The 20,095-nt window shown below is 37.0% G+C and overlaps 1 protein-coding gene and 1 long non-coding RNA gene across 2 annotated transcripts in view; both read right to left on the minus strand.

The window, feature by feature from the left end:
- The window catches only part of LOC143671180 (uncharacterized), a 152,762-nt gene extending 135,100 nt beyond the window's left edge, over positions 1 to 17,662 (minus strand). The window contains exons 1-2 of the long non-coding RNA XR_013169502.1: positions 17,503 to 17,662; positions 6,750 to 6,854 (exon numbers count right to left, since the gene is read on the minus strand). This is a non-coding gene — a long non-coding RNA (uncharacterized LOC143671180). The remainder of the gene's footprint in view (positions 1 to 6,749; positions 6,855 to 17,502) is intronic.
- Positions 14,357 to 17,385, minus strand: UBQLN2 (ubiquilin 2). Its single transcript, XM_077146170.1, has one exon. It carries the CDS (start codon positions 17,368 to 17,370, stop codon positions 15,499 to 15,501), a length of 1,872 nt encoding a protein of 623 aa, XP_077002285.1. The 5' UTR covers positions 17,371 to 17,385; the 3' UTR covers positions 14,357 to 15,498.
- Positions 17,663 to 20,095: the final 2,433 nt, after the last annotated feature.

The raw sequence follows: 20,095 nt of genomic DNA on the forward strand, positions 1-20,095 counted from the left end.
ATTCTTCTAAAGTGCTCAGGGATCATTCCCCAGGATAGACTATAAGTCTGGGCACAAAACAAGTCTCAATAAATTTTAAAAGACTGAAATAATACAGAGTACTTTCTCTGACCCTAACAGAATAAAGCTAGAAATCAAAATAACATGTGAAGAACTGCAAAATTCAGAAATATATGTAGGTTAAACAACACAGTCTTAAACAATCAGGGGGTCAAGGAAGAAATTTCCAGAGAAATCAGTAATTATCTTGAGACAACGAAATGAGAACACAACATATAAAAACCTATGAGATGCAGTGATGGCAGTGCTGAGAAGGAAATCTATAGCCCTACATGCTATTTCAAAAGAAGAAAGAGCTAAAAATTGAAGACCTAAGTACACACCTGGAGTAACTAGAAAAATAACAGGAAACTAACACCAAAGCAAGCAGAAGGAAAGAAAAAACAAAGACTAGAGCACAAATAAATGAAATTGAGAAAAACAAAAAACAATTGAGGGTGGTGCAACAGTGGCTCAGTGGTAGAATTCTTACCTGTCATGCCAGAGCCCTGGGTTCGATTCCCAGAGCCTGCCCATGCCAAAAGAAAAAACAAACAACAAAAACAATAGAGAAAATTAACAAAACCAAAACTAGGTTCTTAGTTACTAAGATCAACACAATTGACAAACCCTTAGCTAGATAGACAAAGAAAAAGAGAAGATGTGATAAATTAAGTAAGATGTAAGAGTCAGAACATTATTTCAAACCCCAAAGAAACAAAAAGCATCATAAGTAGATCCTATGAACAACTGTATGCCAGCAAATTAGGCAACTTAGATGAAATGGACAAATTTCCAGAAAAACATGAACAACCTATACTGACTCTAGAAAAAATAGAAGACCTCAACAGACCAACTAGAAGTAAAGAGATTGAACTAGTCATCAACAATCTCCCAACAGAGAAAAGCCCAGCATCAGATGGCTTCACAGAGAAATTCTACCAACCATTCCAAGGAGAATTAATACCAATCCTGTTCAAACTCTTTCAAAAAATTCAAGAGGAGGAAATATTTCCTAACTTGTTCTATGAAGTCAATATTACCCTAAAATCTAAGCCAGATAAAGATACTACAAGAAAAGAAAATGACAGACCAATTTCTCTAATGAATATAGGTGAAAAATACTCAACAAAATACTTGCAAACAGAATTCAACAGCATATTAAAAGAGTTACACCCATGGTCAAATCAATTTTATACCAGGTATGCAAGGGTGGTTCAACAGAAGAAAATCAATTAATGTAACACACATGTTAACAAATTGAAGGGAAAAAATATATGATCATCTCAAACGATGCAGAAAATGTATTCGACAAAATCCTGCATCCTTTATTGATAAAAACTTCAAAAGATTGCAACAGAAGTAAACTTCCTCAACATGATAAAGGGAATATATGAATATCCCACAACTCACATCATATTCAACGGTGAAATACTGAAAGCATTCCCTTTAACATTTAGAGCAAGACAAGGGTGGCCATTTGCTCTTCGAGTTCTTGTGGTAGAGAATGGTATCTTAGACTTTACATCTAAAGCACAACCAATGGCATAAGAAATAGACAAATGAGACCTCCTCAAAATTAAAAACTTTTGCACTTCAAAGGTCTTTGTTAAAAAAGTGAAAAGGCAACCTAATCAATTGGAGAAAATATTTGGAAATCACATACCCAATAAGGGTTTAATGTCCAGAATATATAAAGTTATACTACAACTCAACAATAAAAAGGGGAGAAATACAAAAGACAATTGAAAAATGGGCAAAAGACTTGAATAGACATTTTTCCAAAGTGGAAATATAATTGGCTAAAAAGCACATGAAAAGTTGCTCAAAAGTCTCCTTGGGGGTGAGAAAAAACCCTAGAATGAGCTGAGACTTAGCATCAAGGGATTGAGAAAACCTTCTAGACCAAAAGGGGGAAGAGTGAAATGAGACAAAGTGTCAATGGCTGAGAGATTCCAGAGTCCAGAAGTTATTCTTATGCATTAAGTAGATATCATCTTGTTATTCAAGATGTAATGGAAAGGCTGGAGGAAACTGCCTGAAAATGTAGAGCTGTGTTCCAGTAGCCATGTTTCTTGAGGATGATTGAATAATGATATAGCTTTCACAGTGTGACTGTGTGATTGTGAAAACCTTGTGTCTGATGCTCCTTTTATCTACCTTGTCAACAAACGAGCAGAACATATGGAATAAAAATAAATAATAGGGGGAACAAATGTTAAAATAAAAAAAATAAATAAATAAAGGATGCAATAAGTGGCTTTTCCCATATACCCTTCTATGATTTTTTTTGTACAAGTGTTATACTTTTGAAGTAATTCATGTAATAACTTATTTATATTTGTAGTCTCACATTACTTTTGTAATAAGGAAAACATTGCTGGGCTTGCAACAGAAATGACATACATGCCTCAACCTCAGGGTTCCTCATCATTCAACTTCACTTTTGTTTTGGTTAGGAGCTCTATAGCACCAACAGTTCTCCACTAGAGACCACGCTGTTCTACAATGCTGTGTGAAAGTTATCAAGGGGCTTGAATAATTAAATTTGGAACATTACTTAACAAATGCAAACTAATGTTTGTATGGACATAGGAATGGGAAGAAGAGGAGAGAATATTACAAAGAAGACTTGGAGATGTAAACTGTGGAAACTTCCATTTTGAACTTAACCTGAGGGCACACTGCCACCTGAAGACCATTCAGAAACTAAGATTAAAGCATCACTGAAATAAAAATTTAAGCTTTGGAAAATTAAATTGATTTATGGAAATATGATTTTTAAAATTTACTTAAAAACATGTTTTTCTGAAATTTACAGTATACTTGATAATTGTATAAAATTTGGGAACTTACAAGAAAGTACAATCACCCACAAACCACACAATGCAGAGATAAATATTTTAAATTTCTAAAATAAATTATCTCTATTCTTTTTTCAAAAAAAAAAAGTCTCCTTGTGGGACTGGAGAGAAAAAAGGAAACATTAAACTTCCCCATCTGGGGAATTATTATTTTTTTTAAAATTATTTTTTTATCAACTTTTTTTTTAACTTTTTTTATTGTATAGTATAACATGCATAAAAAACAAAGAAATAAAAAAGCAATAGTTTTCAAAGCACTCTTCAAAAAGTGGCTACAGGATAGATTGCAGAGTTTGGCATGGGCTACCATATGATCCTCTCATATTTTTCCTTCTAGTTGCTCCAGAATATAGGAGGCCAGAGGGCTTAAATACATTTTTCTCATCACAATTGACTTTTTTCCTTCTTATATTTGTGAACAATAACATATCTATAAATTTCCAAGGATAGCATCACAATCAGTTGTACAACATAAAGACTTTGATATGGGTTACAATTACATAACAGGTTTTTACTTCTAGCTGCTCTAAAATATTGGAGACTAAAAGAGATATCAGGCAGGCCACAGTGGCTCAGCAGGCAAGAATGCTTGACTGCCATGCTAGAGGACCCGGGTTCGGTTCCCAGTGCCTGTCCATGTAAAAAATAATAATAATAAAAAAATAAAAGATATCAATTTAATAATTCAGCATTCATATTCATTTGCTAAGTCTTATCTTCTATGTATAATTCCACCATCACCATCGATCTTTCCATACTTACCTTTGGGGTTGTTTGCGCTATGGCAATTCTAAATTTTTGATATTAGAGGTGTGTCACTAATATGGGGTAAGGAGAGGGAACTATCTGATGTTCTGGAGAGGCTGGCTAGGTTTCAGGACTTATCTGGACCAGGGATCCATCTAGAGGTTGTAGGTTTCTGGAAAGTTACTCTAGTGCCTGGAACGCTTGTGGAATCTTATATATTGCCCTAGGTATTGTTTAGGATTGGCTGGAATGGTCCTGGTTGGGGGTTGACAGGTTATGACAGGTAGCAAGGTCTACCTGAAGCTTGTGTAAGAGCAACCTCCAGAGTAGCCTCTTGACTTTATTTGAACTCTCTCTGCCACTGATAATTTATTAATTACACTTCTTTTCTCCCTTTTGCTCAGGATGTAATTGTTGATCCCATGGTGCCACGTCTGGATGCATCCTTGGGAGTTGTCTCCCACATCACCAGGGAGACTTTCACCCCTGGATGTCATGTCCCACATAGAGGGCAATGGTTTCACTTGCAGAGTTGGGCTTAGAGAGACTGAGACCACATCTGAGCAACAGAGGTCCTCCAGAAGTAACTCTTAGGCATGCCTGTAGATAGTCTAAGCTTCTCCGCTACCTACATAAGCTTCACAAGAATAAGCCTCATGATCGAGGGCATGGCCTCTTGATTTGGGTGTCCCTAAAGTGTGACACAGTATCAGGGGATTCCCTGAAGGTAAGGTTTAATAGTTCCATAGTCTTTCTCCCCTCCCTCAGGGGACTTTGCTAATACTTTCTGATTATCCGTTTAATATACTCTAGGATGTTTCCAGGCATTACAATAATCTTTACAGGATTAAAGGAACTCTCTTATTCTGTGTTTCCTATGTTTCAGTTGTTCAGATGAGCTATACAGATAGGTTGAATTAGATTATGTACTACAGAAAATTTCAGTTCCAGATCAAATAAGCATTTCTTCCATTGGTCTCAAACAGTATGGGTGGTTCTAAAATATAGACACTGTCTTCCTTACCTCTGTGTTCTGAATTACTTTTAACCCCAACCCATCTGGGGAATTCTTGATACTCTCGCAAGCAGTGGGGACAACCAAATCAATAGCCTGAGCCCTTGATCTTGGGGTTGTAACCCTATAAAACTTATTCCTGTAAAGGAGAAGCTAAGCCTACTTATAATTATGCCTAAGAGTCACCCCCAGAGACCCTCCTTTGTTGCTCATATGTGGCCTTTCTCTCTAAGCCAACTCAGCAGGTGAACTCACTGCCCTCCTCCTATGTGGAACATGACTCCAGAGGTGTAAATCTCCCTGGCAATGTGAGACAGGACTCCTGGGGTGAGCAGGGACCTGGCATCACAGGATTGAGAAAGCCTTCTTGACTAAAAAGGGGAAGAGAGAAATGAGACAAAGTTCCATGGCTGAAAGATGTCAAACAGTTGACAGGTTATCCTGGAGGTTATTCTTATGCATTACATAGATATCCTTCTTTAGTTTATGGTGTATCGGAGTGGTTATACTCCAGGGTAAGAGGTATGGGATGTATGAGTTTTTTCTTTGTATTTCTGTTTTCTGGAGTGATGCAAACATCTAAAAATGATCGTGGTGATGAATACTACTATGTGATGATATTGTGAGCCACTGATTGTATACTATAGATGGACTGTATGTGTGTGAATATTTCTCAATAAAAATATTTTTATGAAATAATAAAAAAAAGAGATGCTTAACACTCTAGCTATTAAGGAAATATAAATTAAAACCACAATGAGATATTTCATACCTACTAGAATGGTCACTATCGAAAAAACAGGAATCTACAAATGTTGGAGACAATGTGGAGAAATAGGAACAGCCATTCATTGTTGGTGGGAATGTAAAATGGTGCAGCTGCTGTGGTAGTCATTTTGGTGGTTCATCAGAAAGGTGAGTATAGGATTACCATGTGACCTTACAATCCTACTTCTAGGTATATACTCAAAGGAATTGAAAGCAGAGACTCAAACATTATATGTACATTGATGTTCATAGTGGAATTATTCACAATTGCCAAAAGATGGAAGAAATCCAAGTATCCATCAGCCAATTAATTACAACCCAAATGTGGGACATACCTTCAATGGAATATTTTCAACTGTTAAAGGAATAAATTTCTGATACCTGCAACAATATGGATGAACATCAGGTTGAGTGAAATAAGCCAGACACAAAGGGACAAATAGTGTATGATCTTACTGATGTGATATAATTATAATAAACAAATTCACAGAGTCAGAAACTAGAATATAGGTAAACAGGAGCCAGGATGATGTTAGGGAATACAGAGTTAATGCTTATATTGTACAGAGTTCCTGTTTGGGATTTTGGAAATATTTTGGTCATGGATGGTGGTGATGGTAGCACAACATTGGGAACATAATTAGTAGCACTGAAATGTATATTTGAATGTGCTTTAGAGTGGAAATTTTAGGTTGTGTATATGTTACCATTAAAAAAAAAGAAAAATAAAAAACCCATAGGACTGTAAAACATAATGAACCTTAATTTAAACCATGAACTATAGTTAACCGTACAATTATAATACTGTCCCTTCATTATTTGAAACAAATGTACTACACTAATTCATGGTGCTAATAATGGTGGGTAATATATAGGAACTCTGTACTTTCTGAGTAATTTTTTCATAAACCCACAACTTCTCTAAAATAAATAAATATATAGAAATGGGGAGAAGAGACAAATAGTCCATGCAGAGGAATTCCAAAAAATTTATATAAATACTGTGCTGTCAAAGTGGTAGGGAGTAAGTGTGAGCTTATAACTGAATGATAACTTCCTTCCATAAAGTACAGTACTGAATAGGGGAATAAGAATAACTGCAAAGTAGACAAAGATGACAAACACTATCTTAAGCCAGGTGTCCAAGGTCAGCATGAACACTGGTAAGTCATTCTGATAGTATGTACTCTTGATAGGGTGTGATGAAAATGGTATTTTCCCTACAGGTGTTTCTCTCAAAAATCCATAAACCCAGAGTAATCATGAGAAATACATCAAATAAATACCAATTGTGGGACAATCCACAAAATACTTACCAGTACACCTCAAAACTGCTGACATCATAAAAAACAAGGCCAATCTAACAAACTGTCACAGCCGAGAGACATCATTAAATGTAATGTGATATCCTTGCTGGGATGCTGGAATAGAAAAGGGTAAAAACTAAGGAAATGTGACTAAAACATGGGCTTCAATTAACAATAATGTATGTAATAATGATTACATTATTGTTACTTACAGACTAAAATAAGATGCTAGAACAGGCAAAATCAGGTGTCAGCATTTTCTTCCGAAAACCAAAAACTGTTCTAAATTAAAAAGTTCATTTTTAAAAAAATCATTGCCATTTAGACATGGGAATGGATCCAGAAATGGGAACAACTGTTCAAGTAAAGCAGGAAGGCCAAAACAATTTCCCCATGGCCTCTGGCCAAGCAATATGTGATCAACTCAGTTTAAGGTCCATGGAGAGGGCAAATATCTATACAGGGAATAGATAAGGTCAGTTCATAAATATGTGAGTATGTGGAAGGAATCTTGATTTAGCTGGCAAAACCAAAGTTACATACACAAACACTCACACACATATTTGAAATTCTATACACATTTCTCAAATAAGGAATTTGATGTGCGTGTCAGCCTGTCATTGGTACTAGTATACTCTTCTGTAGACCCTTTGGTTTGCTAGGGTAATGTACAAAGAAGGTAAATCATAATGACTCAGAGTCTTAAGGTATTTTTATTTAATGTAATGATATCCACATGAATGTCATGTTAGGCGAGGCAAACATCTTTTTGCTCCAAAAGGATCACTCTGACAGAAGAATTATATATGAAATAAATAAAAATTGCTCTCTCTTATATCTTATATTCATTCCCCTCAGTTTTAGCACCCTTCTACCAATTTAACCACCACCATGAATGATAGGGGTTGGGGGAATACTATCAAGAGAAACAGGAGGCCAGAGTATCCCTGTAACCTTCAACCTCAAACCAGAGTCCTTTGACCTCAGGCATCCCAACCTATTTTCTACTTCAAGGTCTAGCAATTTGTGACACTCAGCTTAAGATCTTGTAGTTTGTGTCCTTTTCCCACATGTAGTGTCAACAGATAAAATGAATTGAATATACCTAGATCTTATATGTCAACTAACATGCAGTCTTCTAGGTTGCTGTTTACTAAAACTAAGAAATTCAGGACAGAGATCTGTAATGTAACTTCATTCTGGAATAATTCTGATCCCAGACTTGCAGCTTCAGTAGGGAACTGAAAAGTCCATTGGGAGAACATTAGCTTTAGAAGGAATCTTAAAAGTCTTCTAATCCAAAATTCTACCTGATGCATAAAACCATTCTCTAACATTTCTGCCAAGTGGGCGTCTCCAGTGAAGAAGGTATCTTCAATTGCTTGAAACTCCCCAAAAGCAAGCTAAAATTCTGAGTTCTTCTAACATCTGGCTTGATCTGTCCTCTGGAAAAACTTCAAGTAAATGTTACCCCTCTTCTACTTGACAAGCCTTCAATTATTTTCAGAAAATCTCCACAACCTCCAGTCTTTAGACTAAAACATTCTTGATCCTTTCAATAATTTCTTTACTGTGTCTGTTTGCAAACCTGTCACTATCCTGGTCATTTTCCAGATTGTCTGTGTCTGTCTTAATTGTGAAACTTTGAAATGACCCAGATCTCCCAAAATAAACTATTAAGTACAGAATAAAACATTATGAAGGCCCTCCTTTTTCTGGATACGATGCCCCTATTAATGGAGCATAAGATTTCATTACATGTGTGTCTGTGCTATAACCTCACAAGGCTGACTCATCTTTAACTTACAGTAAATTAAAACCACCGAGCTTTCTTCACATGTGCTATTTTTAAGCACTATATTTTACCTTCCCTTGGTAAATGAATTTTTTATACAAGTGCAGGACTTTACATCTGATCCTATTCAATTTAATCTTGCTAGATTTGGCTATTTTTTTCCTAGCCTTCTAATGAACTTTTGGAGCTTGTTAGTGTCATCAGCACATTTGTTCTGCCCTGTAATTTTCTATTATTTGCAATGGAATGAGCATGCTATTTTATGTTTTCATGCTAGTTATTATAAAATAACTTCAATGCAAGAGGGCTGAGGTTGGAAACCTGTTCATAATAACTGACACATTGTTCAATATTGTTCATTCAAATTACTAACCCACCTACTATCCTGTCATTATCCTCTAGCTCATGGTAATCCACTTTATTTTCAAGGACATTCTGAGAAACTCTCAAATACTTTGGTGAGGTACACAATGTTTATTGCCTTCTGATGTCTTCGGGAGGCAGTTCAACAAAAAGGCAGGCATCCTCCAGAGCAGCTGAAGCACAAGTGGCCCATGTGAGTGCCAATTTGGAGACATACCATATGTATTAGGCCACTGTGGACAGATGCATTGAAGGGCAGCTTCAAATATTAGCCACAACTAGAAAGTCAAAAAAGCAATGTTCCAAATGGCAGTTATTGTTTTGTGACAGAGTTGCTTCTCATGTGTGCATTTTTATGTAGTCTGCTCCAAGGTGAGTAGCAGCAGAGATGTAGTTATTTAACATTGGCTAATGTGTCTCCTGAACAACATTCAGGAGACCAGCAAGTATATAATTTATTTTAAAAGCTCTATGATTAACAGACATAGATTTATGTCCATAGATTTATGGACAGTATAGATTAATGGACTCAGGAAGAGGTAACATAGTACACTGGTTAAGATCACACTTTGGAATCTCAGAACCAGGTTCAAATCTTGGGTTTGTCATTTAATAGTAGAGTGATCCTAGACAAGTTACTTATCCTCTTTTAGCCTATTTCCTCATATGTAAACTAGAGACGATGATAATAGAAATACCTCATAGCATTGTTATGACAATTGAACATAACAGTGATTTCTTGTTAGCTACTACTGTTATCCCAATCTAATAGAAATTCATTTAATCTGACAATACAATCTAAGGAAATTCATGCTAGGGCCAAATAATAATCTTTTTCTTCCTTTCATGCTCATCAACTATCATTTTAATAATGAATTATAGAAACCTTCCTGAAATTACCTTAAGTTTGCTAAGCTATACTTTAGGTCCAGAAGTCGGGAAGTTGGATTTTGGAGGTACTGACTCAGGAAGCCCAAATTTGTGCTCAGATACCTCAGTACATCTGTTGCTATATGCCTTAATTCATACCCATTTGGGATATGTTGCTCTTGTATGTTGAGACAAACTCCTTATTTGAGTGTGGCTTACCCAAAGGCTTAAGTTTGTCAGTTTTGAGTAGCTTTCGTCCAGAGTTTTTACCCATTAGCAAAAAGTCTTAAGTCTAGGCAAGTATGTGCACTGTCTGACAAAGCTTGCTCTTGGGGTGGCTACAGACTGACATATCTCAAATCATGCTTCTACTATCTATTTTTAGAAAACTGCTTTTCCCTAAGTCTCATAACAGACTTCTGGGGAGATGGCAGCATGAGAACAGGTCTCCAATTCTTGCCATCTCCCCAGAAGTCTGTTATGAGACTTAGGGAAAAAGTTTGTGGTTTTGTACTCCCACAAACCAATAGAATAGAACATAAAAAAAAAAAAGAAACATAGGGGGCAATTTGTACAAGCAAAGAGTGCAGCACAACTCTCAAGGAATTTCTGCAAGAAATGATGCTGGATGGGGCCTTATTGAGAGATGTCACCTACTGCCTTACCTAAGAAAGTTCTATGATAGCCTGGAAAATTGTACCAGAAACTCATTAATAACATCTACTTTAAACAAGAAAGGCCTGGAGGCTGATGCAGGAAGTAGAAAAAAACTGGGATGAAAATCTCCTAAATTGAGGGAAACAAATCACTAAATCACTTCCATTTTAACACCCTCACTATATATTTTAAAACCAAATAATGCCAAATTAGGGTTATCTAAATTGCCAGATTACAATTTTACATTTAATAATTTAAGATATATGATGAATATCTTTCCAACAGGTCATTCTGGTTCTGTGACTGGAATTATAAATTCATTTGGGCATAATGTCCAAAGTCTAAATTTGAGACCCTTCATGAATGTGAGACCCAGGCCAAATGGCTCTCCTGACACTTGAATCCTAATCCCCAGGCTACACCCTGACAGGAATCTTTCCATTTGTTACTATTTTGACACAACAGATCAAAAGGATCTAGACCAGACTACCCCTCAGAGGACAAGCTCAGCCACATTCAAATACAGGCATTTCCTGACTATGGTTTCCCAACTAACATGGTAGTCTTGGCCTGATGCAAAAGTCCCTTTAATTAAAAACTGCCTATCTGTGATTCCCCTATTCCTTCACTCCCAACAAGGGGTAAGAGTTCATACAATACCACGTACTTGAAGTAGATGCCAAAAGAACAAATATGGAAAGCTGCCACCTGGTGAAGTTCACCTCCCAGAGTTGCCTATGGCCCTAGCCACCTCCTTGCTACCTCAACCTACTAGATCACAGAGCCAGTAATACAAACTTACACCATCCAGGCATCCATTGTAAGCTTTGGGAGCATGTGAAAACTTAAGTAAACAGTGAGAGGAAACAAGTATTGCTAGCTGGGAATACAGAGTTAAGGCTTAAAATACAGTTTCTATTTGGAACGATGTAAATGTATTGATCATGGATGATGGTGATGATAGTACAACAGTGTGAACATAATTAACAGCACTGAAAAATATACCTGAATGTGGTTAAAAGGGAAATGTTAGCTTGTATATAACGCAGTAAAATAAAAGTTAAAAAAAATCCATGGAACTGCACCATACAGTGAACCCTAAATTAACCACAAATTATAATACAGTTATAAAAATGTGCTTCCATCAATTATAACAACTGTATCACAGCAATTCAAGGTGTGAATAGAGTGGTATATGCGAATCCTGTATTATATGCATGATTATTCTGTAAACCCACAACTTCTCTAATAATAATTTTAAAAAGAATCACCAGACCCACTCTTTTATTGAAAAGGGAAGAACAGCAGGTCAGAATATACCCTTCCTTATTCAAGAATGAATAAGTACATAAATATTGGATAAATACTAGACGAAAAAAACCCAAAACAAAAACAGAACCTAAAAGATTCTGGAGAACACCTGTTCACTGTTGATGGGAAGGTAAAATGGCGCAACCACTATTGGTAGCTCCTTGGAATTAAGTATTGAATTACCATATGACCTGACAATCTCACTGCTAGGTATATATCAGAAAGAATTGAAAGCAAGAACAGATATTTTCACACTAATGTTCCTAGCAGAATTATTCACAAATGCCAAAAGATGGAAGCAATCTAAGTGTCTATTAACAGATGAATGGATAAACAAAATGTGATATACATGCTATAGCATGATGAATCTTGAAGACAACATATGTTGAGTGAAATAAGCCAGAAACAGAAGGACAAATAGTGAACGATCTCACCAATATGAAATAATTAGAATAAGCAAATTCAGCATTAGAAGCTAAAATACAGATTACCCGAGGCTGGGGTGTGGGTAGGGAATAAGGACTTAGTACTTATTGGAACAGTTTGTTTGGAATAATGGAAAACTCCTGGTAATGGATGGTGCTGATGAAACATTGTGAATATACTTAAGAACACTGAATTGTATATTTGAAAAGTTAAAATAGGAAATTTTAAGTTGTATATATGTTACCAGAGTAAAAATTTTAAAACCATAGAACTATAGAACACATAAACTATGAACTACAGTTATTAGTATAATATAATAAAATTGTTTCATCAATTTAACAAAACTACCACACTAATATGAAGTGTTAATAATATGGAAAACTGTGTACGTGAGGGGGTGTATATGAGAACTCTGCATTTTCTGCTTGATTTTTCATAAACCTACAACTTCTCTAATAATAAGAAAATAGAGCTCCAACATAGCAGGGAATCACAATATGCAAGAGATGGGGGAAAAACAGTTAAAATGCAGTAAAAATGAGGACAAAATGAATAAATCATAAAAGAATTAATGAACAAGAAAGCAGAAAAATAGTAGAATAAATTAAAAACCTGAATCTTCTCAGGGAGAAAATAAAACAGATTTTTTATAAAGAGACATATATTTGGCAAGGCTAATTAAGAAATTCTCTGTTCCTTGAACATTTAAAAGAAATTCACCTGTTAAACTGAGCCAGGCCTCAGATGACAACCAGTTTCTCCGATGGTTACTGAGTTATCACTAATTTCTAGACAAATTGGCCAATTTTAGTACTATTTTCCTATAAAATTATCCATTTCATTAAAAATTTAAAATTTATTATAGCAGACTTTGCTTTGTGATTACCTGAAACATCCATCATCATATAGCTGTGAAAAAATAAATCAACATTTGCTAAAGTGGCGTTCTGAGGATCAGTCAGGCCAAATGCTACTAGACGTGTTGAAAAGAAAAAAAAATGTTTTATAAAGTTTTTTAAAAACCTGAAGAGCATACTCATTAAAAAAATAATAATAGCCAATATCTACTGCATATTGAATCTCCAAGAGAGACTATAATATACCACATTTTATGAACTTATTTGACCATCTCCCAGAAGAATGTTTCACAAAATACAATTTAGAATTGCTACAGCAAAGATATTCTGGTTAAAGTAAGAAACAAGACAAGGATGCTGCTGCCACCTTTCTTATTTAGCACTGTTCTAGAAGTGTTTAACCCATGCAGTTAGAAACCACATTATAAATTTTGCAAAGGAGAACACATTACTATAACATCCTGGATAAGACTGCCTAGCAGAAGAACCCAAATGGAATAACTGAAAACCTTTGAAATTAATAAATTTCAGTATATTTCCCCACTTAAAATTAATCTATGAAAATAAATCTCTCCTTTACACCAACAATGACCACATACGTAGCACACTAAGAGTTATCAATCACAGTATCAGTGTGTATGTTTCCTGTGTACCCATACTACTAGGCACTAACAAAAAATTATTCAGGATTTAAATAAAACTCTCTTGAAAGATGTAAAATGCTTTTAAAAAGTGAGACAACATATCATGTTTCTGGAAAGAAATGCAATTCTGAAGTTCTCACCATCATATCAATTTAAGACAATCCCAGTCAAATTCCCAATTTATATTTTTTTTGGGGGGGGAGGTGGTAACTTATTAACTGTAAAGTTCACCTGGTAAAATAAATGTGAGGATGTCAGAAAATCATGAAAAGTAAAAATAAAAAAGATCAATAGGAGGACTTAACCTAACAGATGTGAAATTATATTTATAACCTTAATAGATATTAAGTTATATTTCTAACACAATTTAACTACTTTGGCTGATGTACAGAGACTACAACAGAGATTCAGTGGTACCAAAGAGATTCCAAACACAGAATAAAGTATATATGCCAAGTGGGTATATATACATATGACATTTCAAATGAACGGGGGAGATAAAACCACTGGCTAACAACTGCTAACCCTCTGGGAAAAAAGAATATGTAAATCCATACATCAAAATTATTCTAGATGGGGCAAACAATTTTTTAAATAAGTGCACAAAAGTTAGATTAATACACTTAAGATTTATATAATCTTAGGGTGGTGTAACCCTTCCAAACATGATCTTAGGACCAGAAGGCAGAAAGAAAAGAATTATCCATTTTAATTAATTTTTTATTTTTTTTAGTCATTTTAATGTATTTTTCCCTGTGCACAAGAGAAATAGCTGATAAAGTCTAAAGATACAGTTTCCTTTATACATAACAGTTAAAAGTAGTTGAAACATCACATGACACTTTCAGTGAAAATTACATTTCCAATTACAAATCAAAATGCATTAGGGTCTGTCTCTTTATGAGAGAAACTGAGAAGGAAGCCTTAGGTAAAAAGCACTTTTCTCGCATAACTACATTGATCCTTCAGGCTGCACTAAGATTAAAGTCATTTACAGTCTATCTGCAAAAGTTAACACAATGGTACACTGTAAGTTTTCTGTACAATTAAATGTATACTTAGAGATAACCAGGATAAACATTTCTACTATATTTTAACTCAACTTGCCTAGCCAACATTTTCACTGAGTTTATCAAAGATGCTGTAAGATTCTACAAGATTCGGAGACATACCTAGCTTCAGAAATATTTCTTGTATTCTTTCTTATTTTGATTACATATATTCTGTTCACAGAGTCTATTGTAATTTATCCAGAAGATGTACAGTTCCAATTGTGCTTACTGTACCGTGTACAAACATAGCAAAAAGGTCAATGAGTGGTATCTTACAGCATTTTGCTAGCAAAAATTCATGCCAAAGTCACAATAAGCAATATTGTACCACAAATTAGAGAGCTTCAAATGATTTGCTTCTGTTTTTAATATCTTCATTCTACATTAAATTACTATCATAGGCTAATGCTTAAAATGCAAATAAACATCTGTAAGACAAAACTTATTCACTCAACTGTGAAGGTTGGTACCTGTTTCCAAAAATCACAATAAATGCAGAATAAAGAGAAGTGTTTGCATGCAACACCTTAGAGTGAAACAGCATTGATTCTCACCATTCAAAACAGAGGAGGGAAGGAGGGAAGGAGGGAGGGAGGGAAGGGAGAGAGGGAGGAAGGACTCCACCTTAAAATGCATCATATTAGATTTATAACTAGACAGATTTAAAAGAATCAAATAAACATAAAGCACGGGTTGTCGTTTTTTTTTTTTTTGCCTGTGTTAAAGATTTAAGAGCCATTATCAAAAATAAGATACATTTTTTTTCAAGGATCAGAAATGCAATTATGATGGCTGGGAGCTGAGCAGCCTCTCAATAGCTGCATTGATGTCGCCTCCTGTTGCTATTAAGGCCTGCAAGTTTGCTTCACGGTTTAAGAACCCCATTGCGTTGAGCTGTTCCAGTTGTTGCTGAAATCTGACTTCTGGATTCGGCAGCTGTGGAGGATTTGCTCCAGCTAGAGCCTGAACCATTTGCTGAATGAACTGCGGATTGGGTCCAGATTCTGACGTCGGACTCGTGGTTTCACTCGGTGCAGAACTAGACACGGTGGGCCCGGTGGGGCCGGTAGAACCGGCAGGGCCAGTAGGACCTGCAGGGCCAGTGGGTCCGATGGGCCCAATGGGCCCAATGGGGGTAAACGGGACAATGGGGCCTATGGGGCCTATGGGAGTGACTGGGCCTACAGGACCGATGGCGGTTCCCAGCACCCCCACCCCCACACCTGGAGTGAAGCTTGGAATGAGACCAGGTGCTTCTGTAGCTAATGTCTGTAGCCCCTGCTGGATCTGCATTAAAGCCTGCATTGCTCTGGGGTTTGACATGGCTGATAGTGTGTCTGAATTCTGCATCTGCTGCAGGAAGGCTGGGAGCTGAGGACGCATCTGCTCCTGCAGCTGAGGATTTCCTGTAAAGAGCGGGTTGTTCAGCATCATCTGTGCAGCCAGATCTGGATTCTGGCTCAGCGACTGCATCATGCTTCTCATGTAGGGTGCAGACAGCATATTCTGGATCAGTTGAGGGTTTTCAGTTATCTGTTGCAGCAGGCTCTGCATTCCAGGGGTACTGAAGACACTAGCAACATAATTGGCTGCAGCCAGGGTGTTTCCAGTAGCATTGCTAGAGCTACTGCCAGACCCACTGCCACTGCTGGTGGTTGTACTGGTGGTCGCAGAACTCTGTGTAGCCGGTGGTGGCGCCCATGGATTGGGCAGTGGATCTCGATTTTCTGTGCGGGAAGGCTGCGTACCTTCCCCAGAGGAACTGCTCCCCACCGAGGCAAACGGATTACCCCCAAACTGCTCTTGTGCGGCATTCAGCATCGGTTCTTGAATGTCAGTGTACATGCGCCTTAGAGCATTGTAGCCACCTGGGATACTTTCGAGATTGCTCAGAGCCAGGTCTTGATTTCTCATCATCTCTTGCATCATTGCTGGGTTCCTGGCGATTTCGAGGGTCTGCCTCATTATATCAGGGTTGTTGAGCAGGTGACTGATTTCTGGGTTTCTTTGAATCAACTGTTGCATCTGTGGATTGGCCATAATAAGCTGCCTCATCAGGTCGGGATTCGAAAGCATGCTCTGAACAAAGGGATTTTCCATTATTTGGATCATCATCTCAGGGCTGGACATGAGCTGCTGCTGCATTTGGCTCTGAAGCTCAGAAAAGCTAGTCGAGCTCAAGCCCAGGCTGCTAAGGCCTGCAAGACTTCCCAGGCTCCCCAATCCAAACGGGTTGCTATTTGTAGAAATCGGTGTGGAGTTACTCCTGGGAGTCGACGTCGTGGTAGTATTAGTTCCCGCGGCACTGCTAGGCTGCGTGGACTGGCCCTGGGGTCGGTTCTGGCTTTTGATGACAAGGTGAACAGTTAGTCCATCATGGATGCCGTGCTGGATCAAGGTATCTTGATCTTTCAAGATTTTTCCAGCAAAAATCAGCACTAGCTGATCGGTTTGGGACTTGAAGCGTTTCGAAATCGCTTCTTTAAACTGCTGGACCGAGCTATTCTCTGGCACCGCGAACTCCTCTTTCTCTTTGGGAGTCTTCACAGTGACTTTGATGATTTTGGGCTCGGCCGGGGCAGCGGCCGGGCCTTGGGCCGCAGCAGAGCCGCGGGAGGGGCGCGGAGGGCCGCTGCTCTCGCCGTTTTCAGCCATGGCGGCCGCGGTGACGCAGGCGGGCAGGGAAGGCGCGGGCGGGCGAGAGAACGAGGGAAGGAGGAAGGAAAGGGGCGCCGCCGCAACGGATAGGGCCGGGCCGGGCCGGGCAGGGAGCGCGGAACACGGTACCTCTGTAACGAACGTTGCCTCCTCCGGTTCCTGGTGCTCCGATGGTGAGAGAGCTCGACGTAAGCCTAGAGCCTAGGTCTCAGCGATCAGGGTTCCGGTCCGCCGCCAACGCCGCCAACGCCGCCGCCGCCGCCGCCGTGTGATGAAACCGCGAGCACTCCCAGCAACTCCCGCAGCCGCTCCGCCCGCTCCTCCACGCCCCTTCCCCTCCTCCCTCCCCTCCCCCAGCTCGGCGCCCGCCTCCCGGCTCCCCTTTCCTGACGCGGCGCCAAGCCCAGATTGATAGATTTGACTCCGAGGAAATTAGAAACTTCTGTACTGAAAAGAAAAGAGGGGAGAGAGAGAAAGAGAAAAAAAAAAAAATAGAGAAGGGAGGCAGGGAGGAGAAGGAGCGAGTCTCTGTATACGGCATTTAAAAATCCATGGAGAATATATGTTAGCAGTCTATAAGGCAGTGAAAAGGTGAAAAGCCTGAATCGAACCGATCCAGTGTAAAAGACGAAAAACGAATAATAACTCTGACAAAGCAAAAAGAAAAAAAGGAACACCCCCAATGGGGGAAGGGGAGACTACAGCACAAAAGCGAACATTTTTACAAAAGAAGTGCAAATGGCCAATAGGCAGATAAAAGGATGATCAATCTCGCTAGTAATGAAAAAAATTTCAAATTAAAACAATGAGATTCCACTTTTGGCCTACCTTGCTGGCAAATATGGAAAATAGTGATAAACCTTACCGTTGGCAGGGAGTTGGCAAAATGCATTCTCATGCTAGTTGAAGTGTGAATTACAATCATTCATTCTATAAAGCAATTTGAAAATATATACAAACATTTTAAATATTTCTACTTTTATTTAGAAATGCCTTATCCAGAGACCTCACCTGATAAAATCAGATAATTATGCAAAATATATATGTATAAAATATATATCACTGCAACATTTTAAAAGTAGCATTTTAAAAAGATAATCAGTGTTTGTTTACACAGATCGATCAAATACCTTATGCTATTACCAATAAAATAATATGCACTATGTTTAAAAATGTGTGGTTAATTTATATGGCATAAAAAAATCTTTAGGGCATACATTAATAAACATCAGTTGTAGGGAAGTAAGAGAATTTTGCTTTCTGCTTTATATATTTCCGTATAGTTTGGAATTTTACAAGTATGTACGCTTTAATACCAAAAACTTCAATGAAGATATTTTTATTTTAAAACTATTTTTTGAACAGTTTGTATAAGTAAACTGTATGTGTAAAAAATCTGGAACACTATATACCAATATATTAATGATGGCTACTGCTGAGTGCTGAAGTTATAATTCTTATTTTTTTAATAATGTTTTGAATTTCCTGATGATTTTTAAAAGTAAGCACTGCAGTCATAATTTTTTAAAAAGCAGTTATTTTTAGACAAGCATATACGTAGAGTTTGACATGACTAGTGGCAGTTATTAATATATTTACCTCATTCTTTTACAAATTAAGTAGGATAAATAGAGATGTAATGTTAAGAAAGAATACTTGAATAATACAATAAATTTCCAATTTATGGATAAATTTGTAAAGCTGGTTTACACCATCCAGAAAATTCTATTTTCCTTTAGTATCCAAGGAACATTTAACATCATTTGACAGTCATAGGCCACAATACTTTAATAAATCTCAAGATTAAGAGAAAATCAGGTACCTAAGGTCCATCAATAGGGGAATAGAGATTAATATATTATGACTAACATGATTAATGGAAAATACAAGGTAAAATGAATGACCTCAATCTAAATATATCAATATGTATAGATCTCAAAAAACTTAATTAGTACATGCAAAACAACATCTATAGTGTTTATAGATGCATTCATACATATTTGATGCACCAGTGGTTACACCCTGAGGAAGAGTAAATGGAATAAAACCCAGATAGTGATTAAAGGGAACTTGAATTCAATCCATAAAAAGGTATTTCGTTTTTTAATGGAAGCAAAATATCAGCAATAGCTAATTCTGGGTGGTGAGAATATGAATATTTGTTGTAATACTGTTTGTATTTTTGTGTATTCTTAAATTTCTCAAAAAAAAAGAAAAATAGGAAAACATCACAGGCCACCTTCTTTCATTCTAATAAACAAAGCTAATATGGATGAAAAACTCAACCACTTGAAAATTAAAACCAAACACTCTTGGAACAAAATGCAAATCCAAGTTCTTATTTAGAAAAATAACAATAATGAGAAAAATATATGTCACAATTAGGATAGGGTTTCCTTAAATGTGACCTGAAGCCCTTGCTAAAAATGCAAATTTCTAGACCTCACCCCAAACTTACTGAAATACTAGTGCCCAGGAATCTGAATTCTTAATAAGCTCCTGATTAAGAATATTTTATATACGTTATACTATGTGGATGAACTCAGAATCAGATTTATACACTCGAAGACCTTAAACACAAAAATGAAAATAAAAGAATTAGGCATTTATATAAAGAAGTTTAAAAATGTTCAACAGGAAAATAATGTGGAAAGCAGGGTGCCAGCTACAAAATGCAAAAAGCAATTAATAATGAATTAACACACAAAAATAAAATTCGTTA

Source organism: Tamandua tetradactyla, chromosome X, assembly GCF_023851605.1.
Source record: "Tamandua tetradactyla isolate mTamTet1 chromosome X, mTamTet1.pri, whole genome shotgun sequence".
Classification (NCBI taxonomy): Eukaryota; Metazoa; Chordata; class Mammalia; order Pilosa; family Myrmecophagidae; genus Tamandua; species Tamandua tetradactyla.

What these genes read in the sequence shown, in the direction of transcription:
- UBQLN2 (XM_077146170.1), bottom strand. Translation starts at nt 17,370, where the DNA reads ATGGCTGAAAACGGCGAGAGCAGCGGCCCTCCGCGCCCCTCCCGCGGC.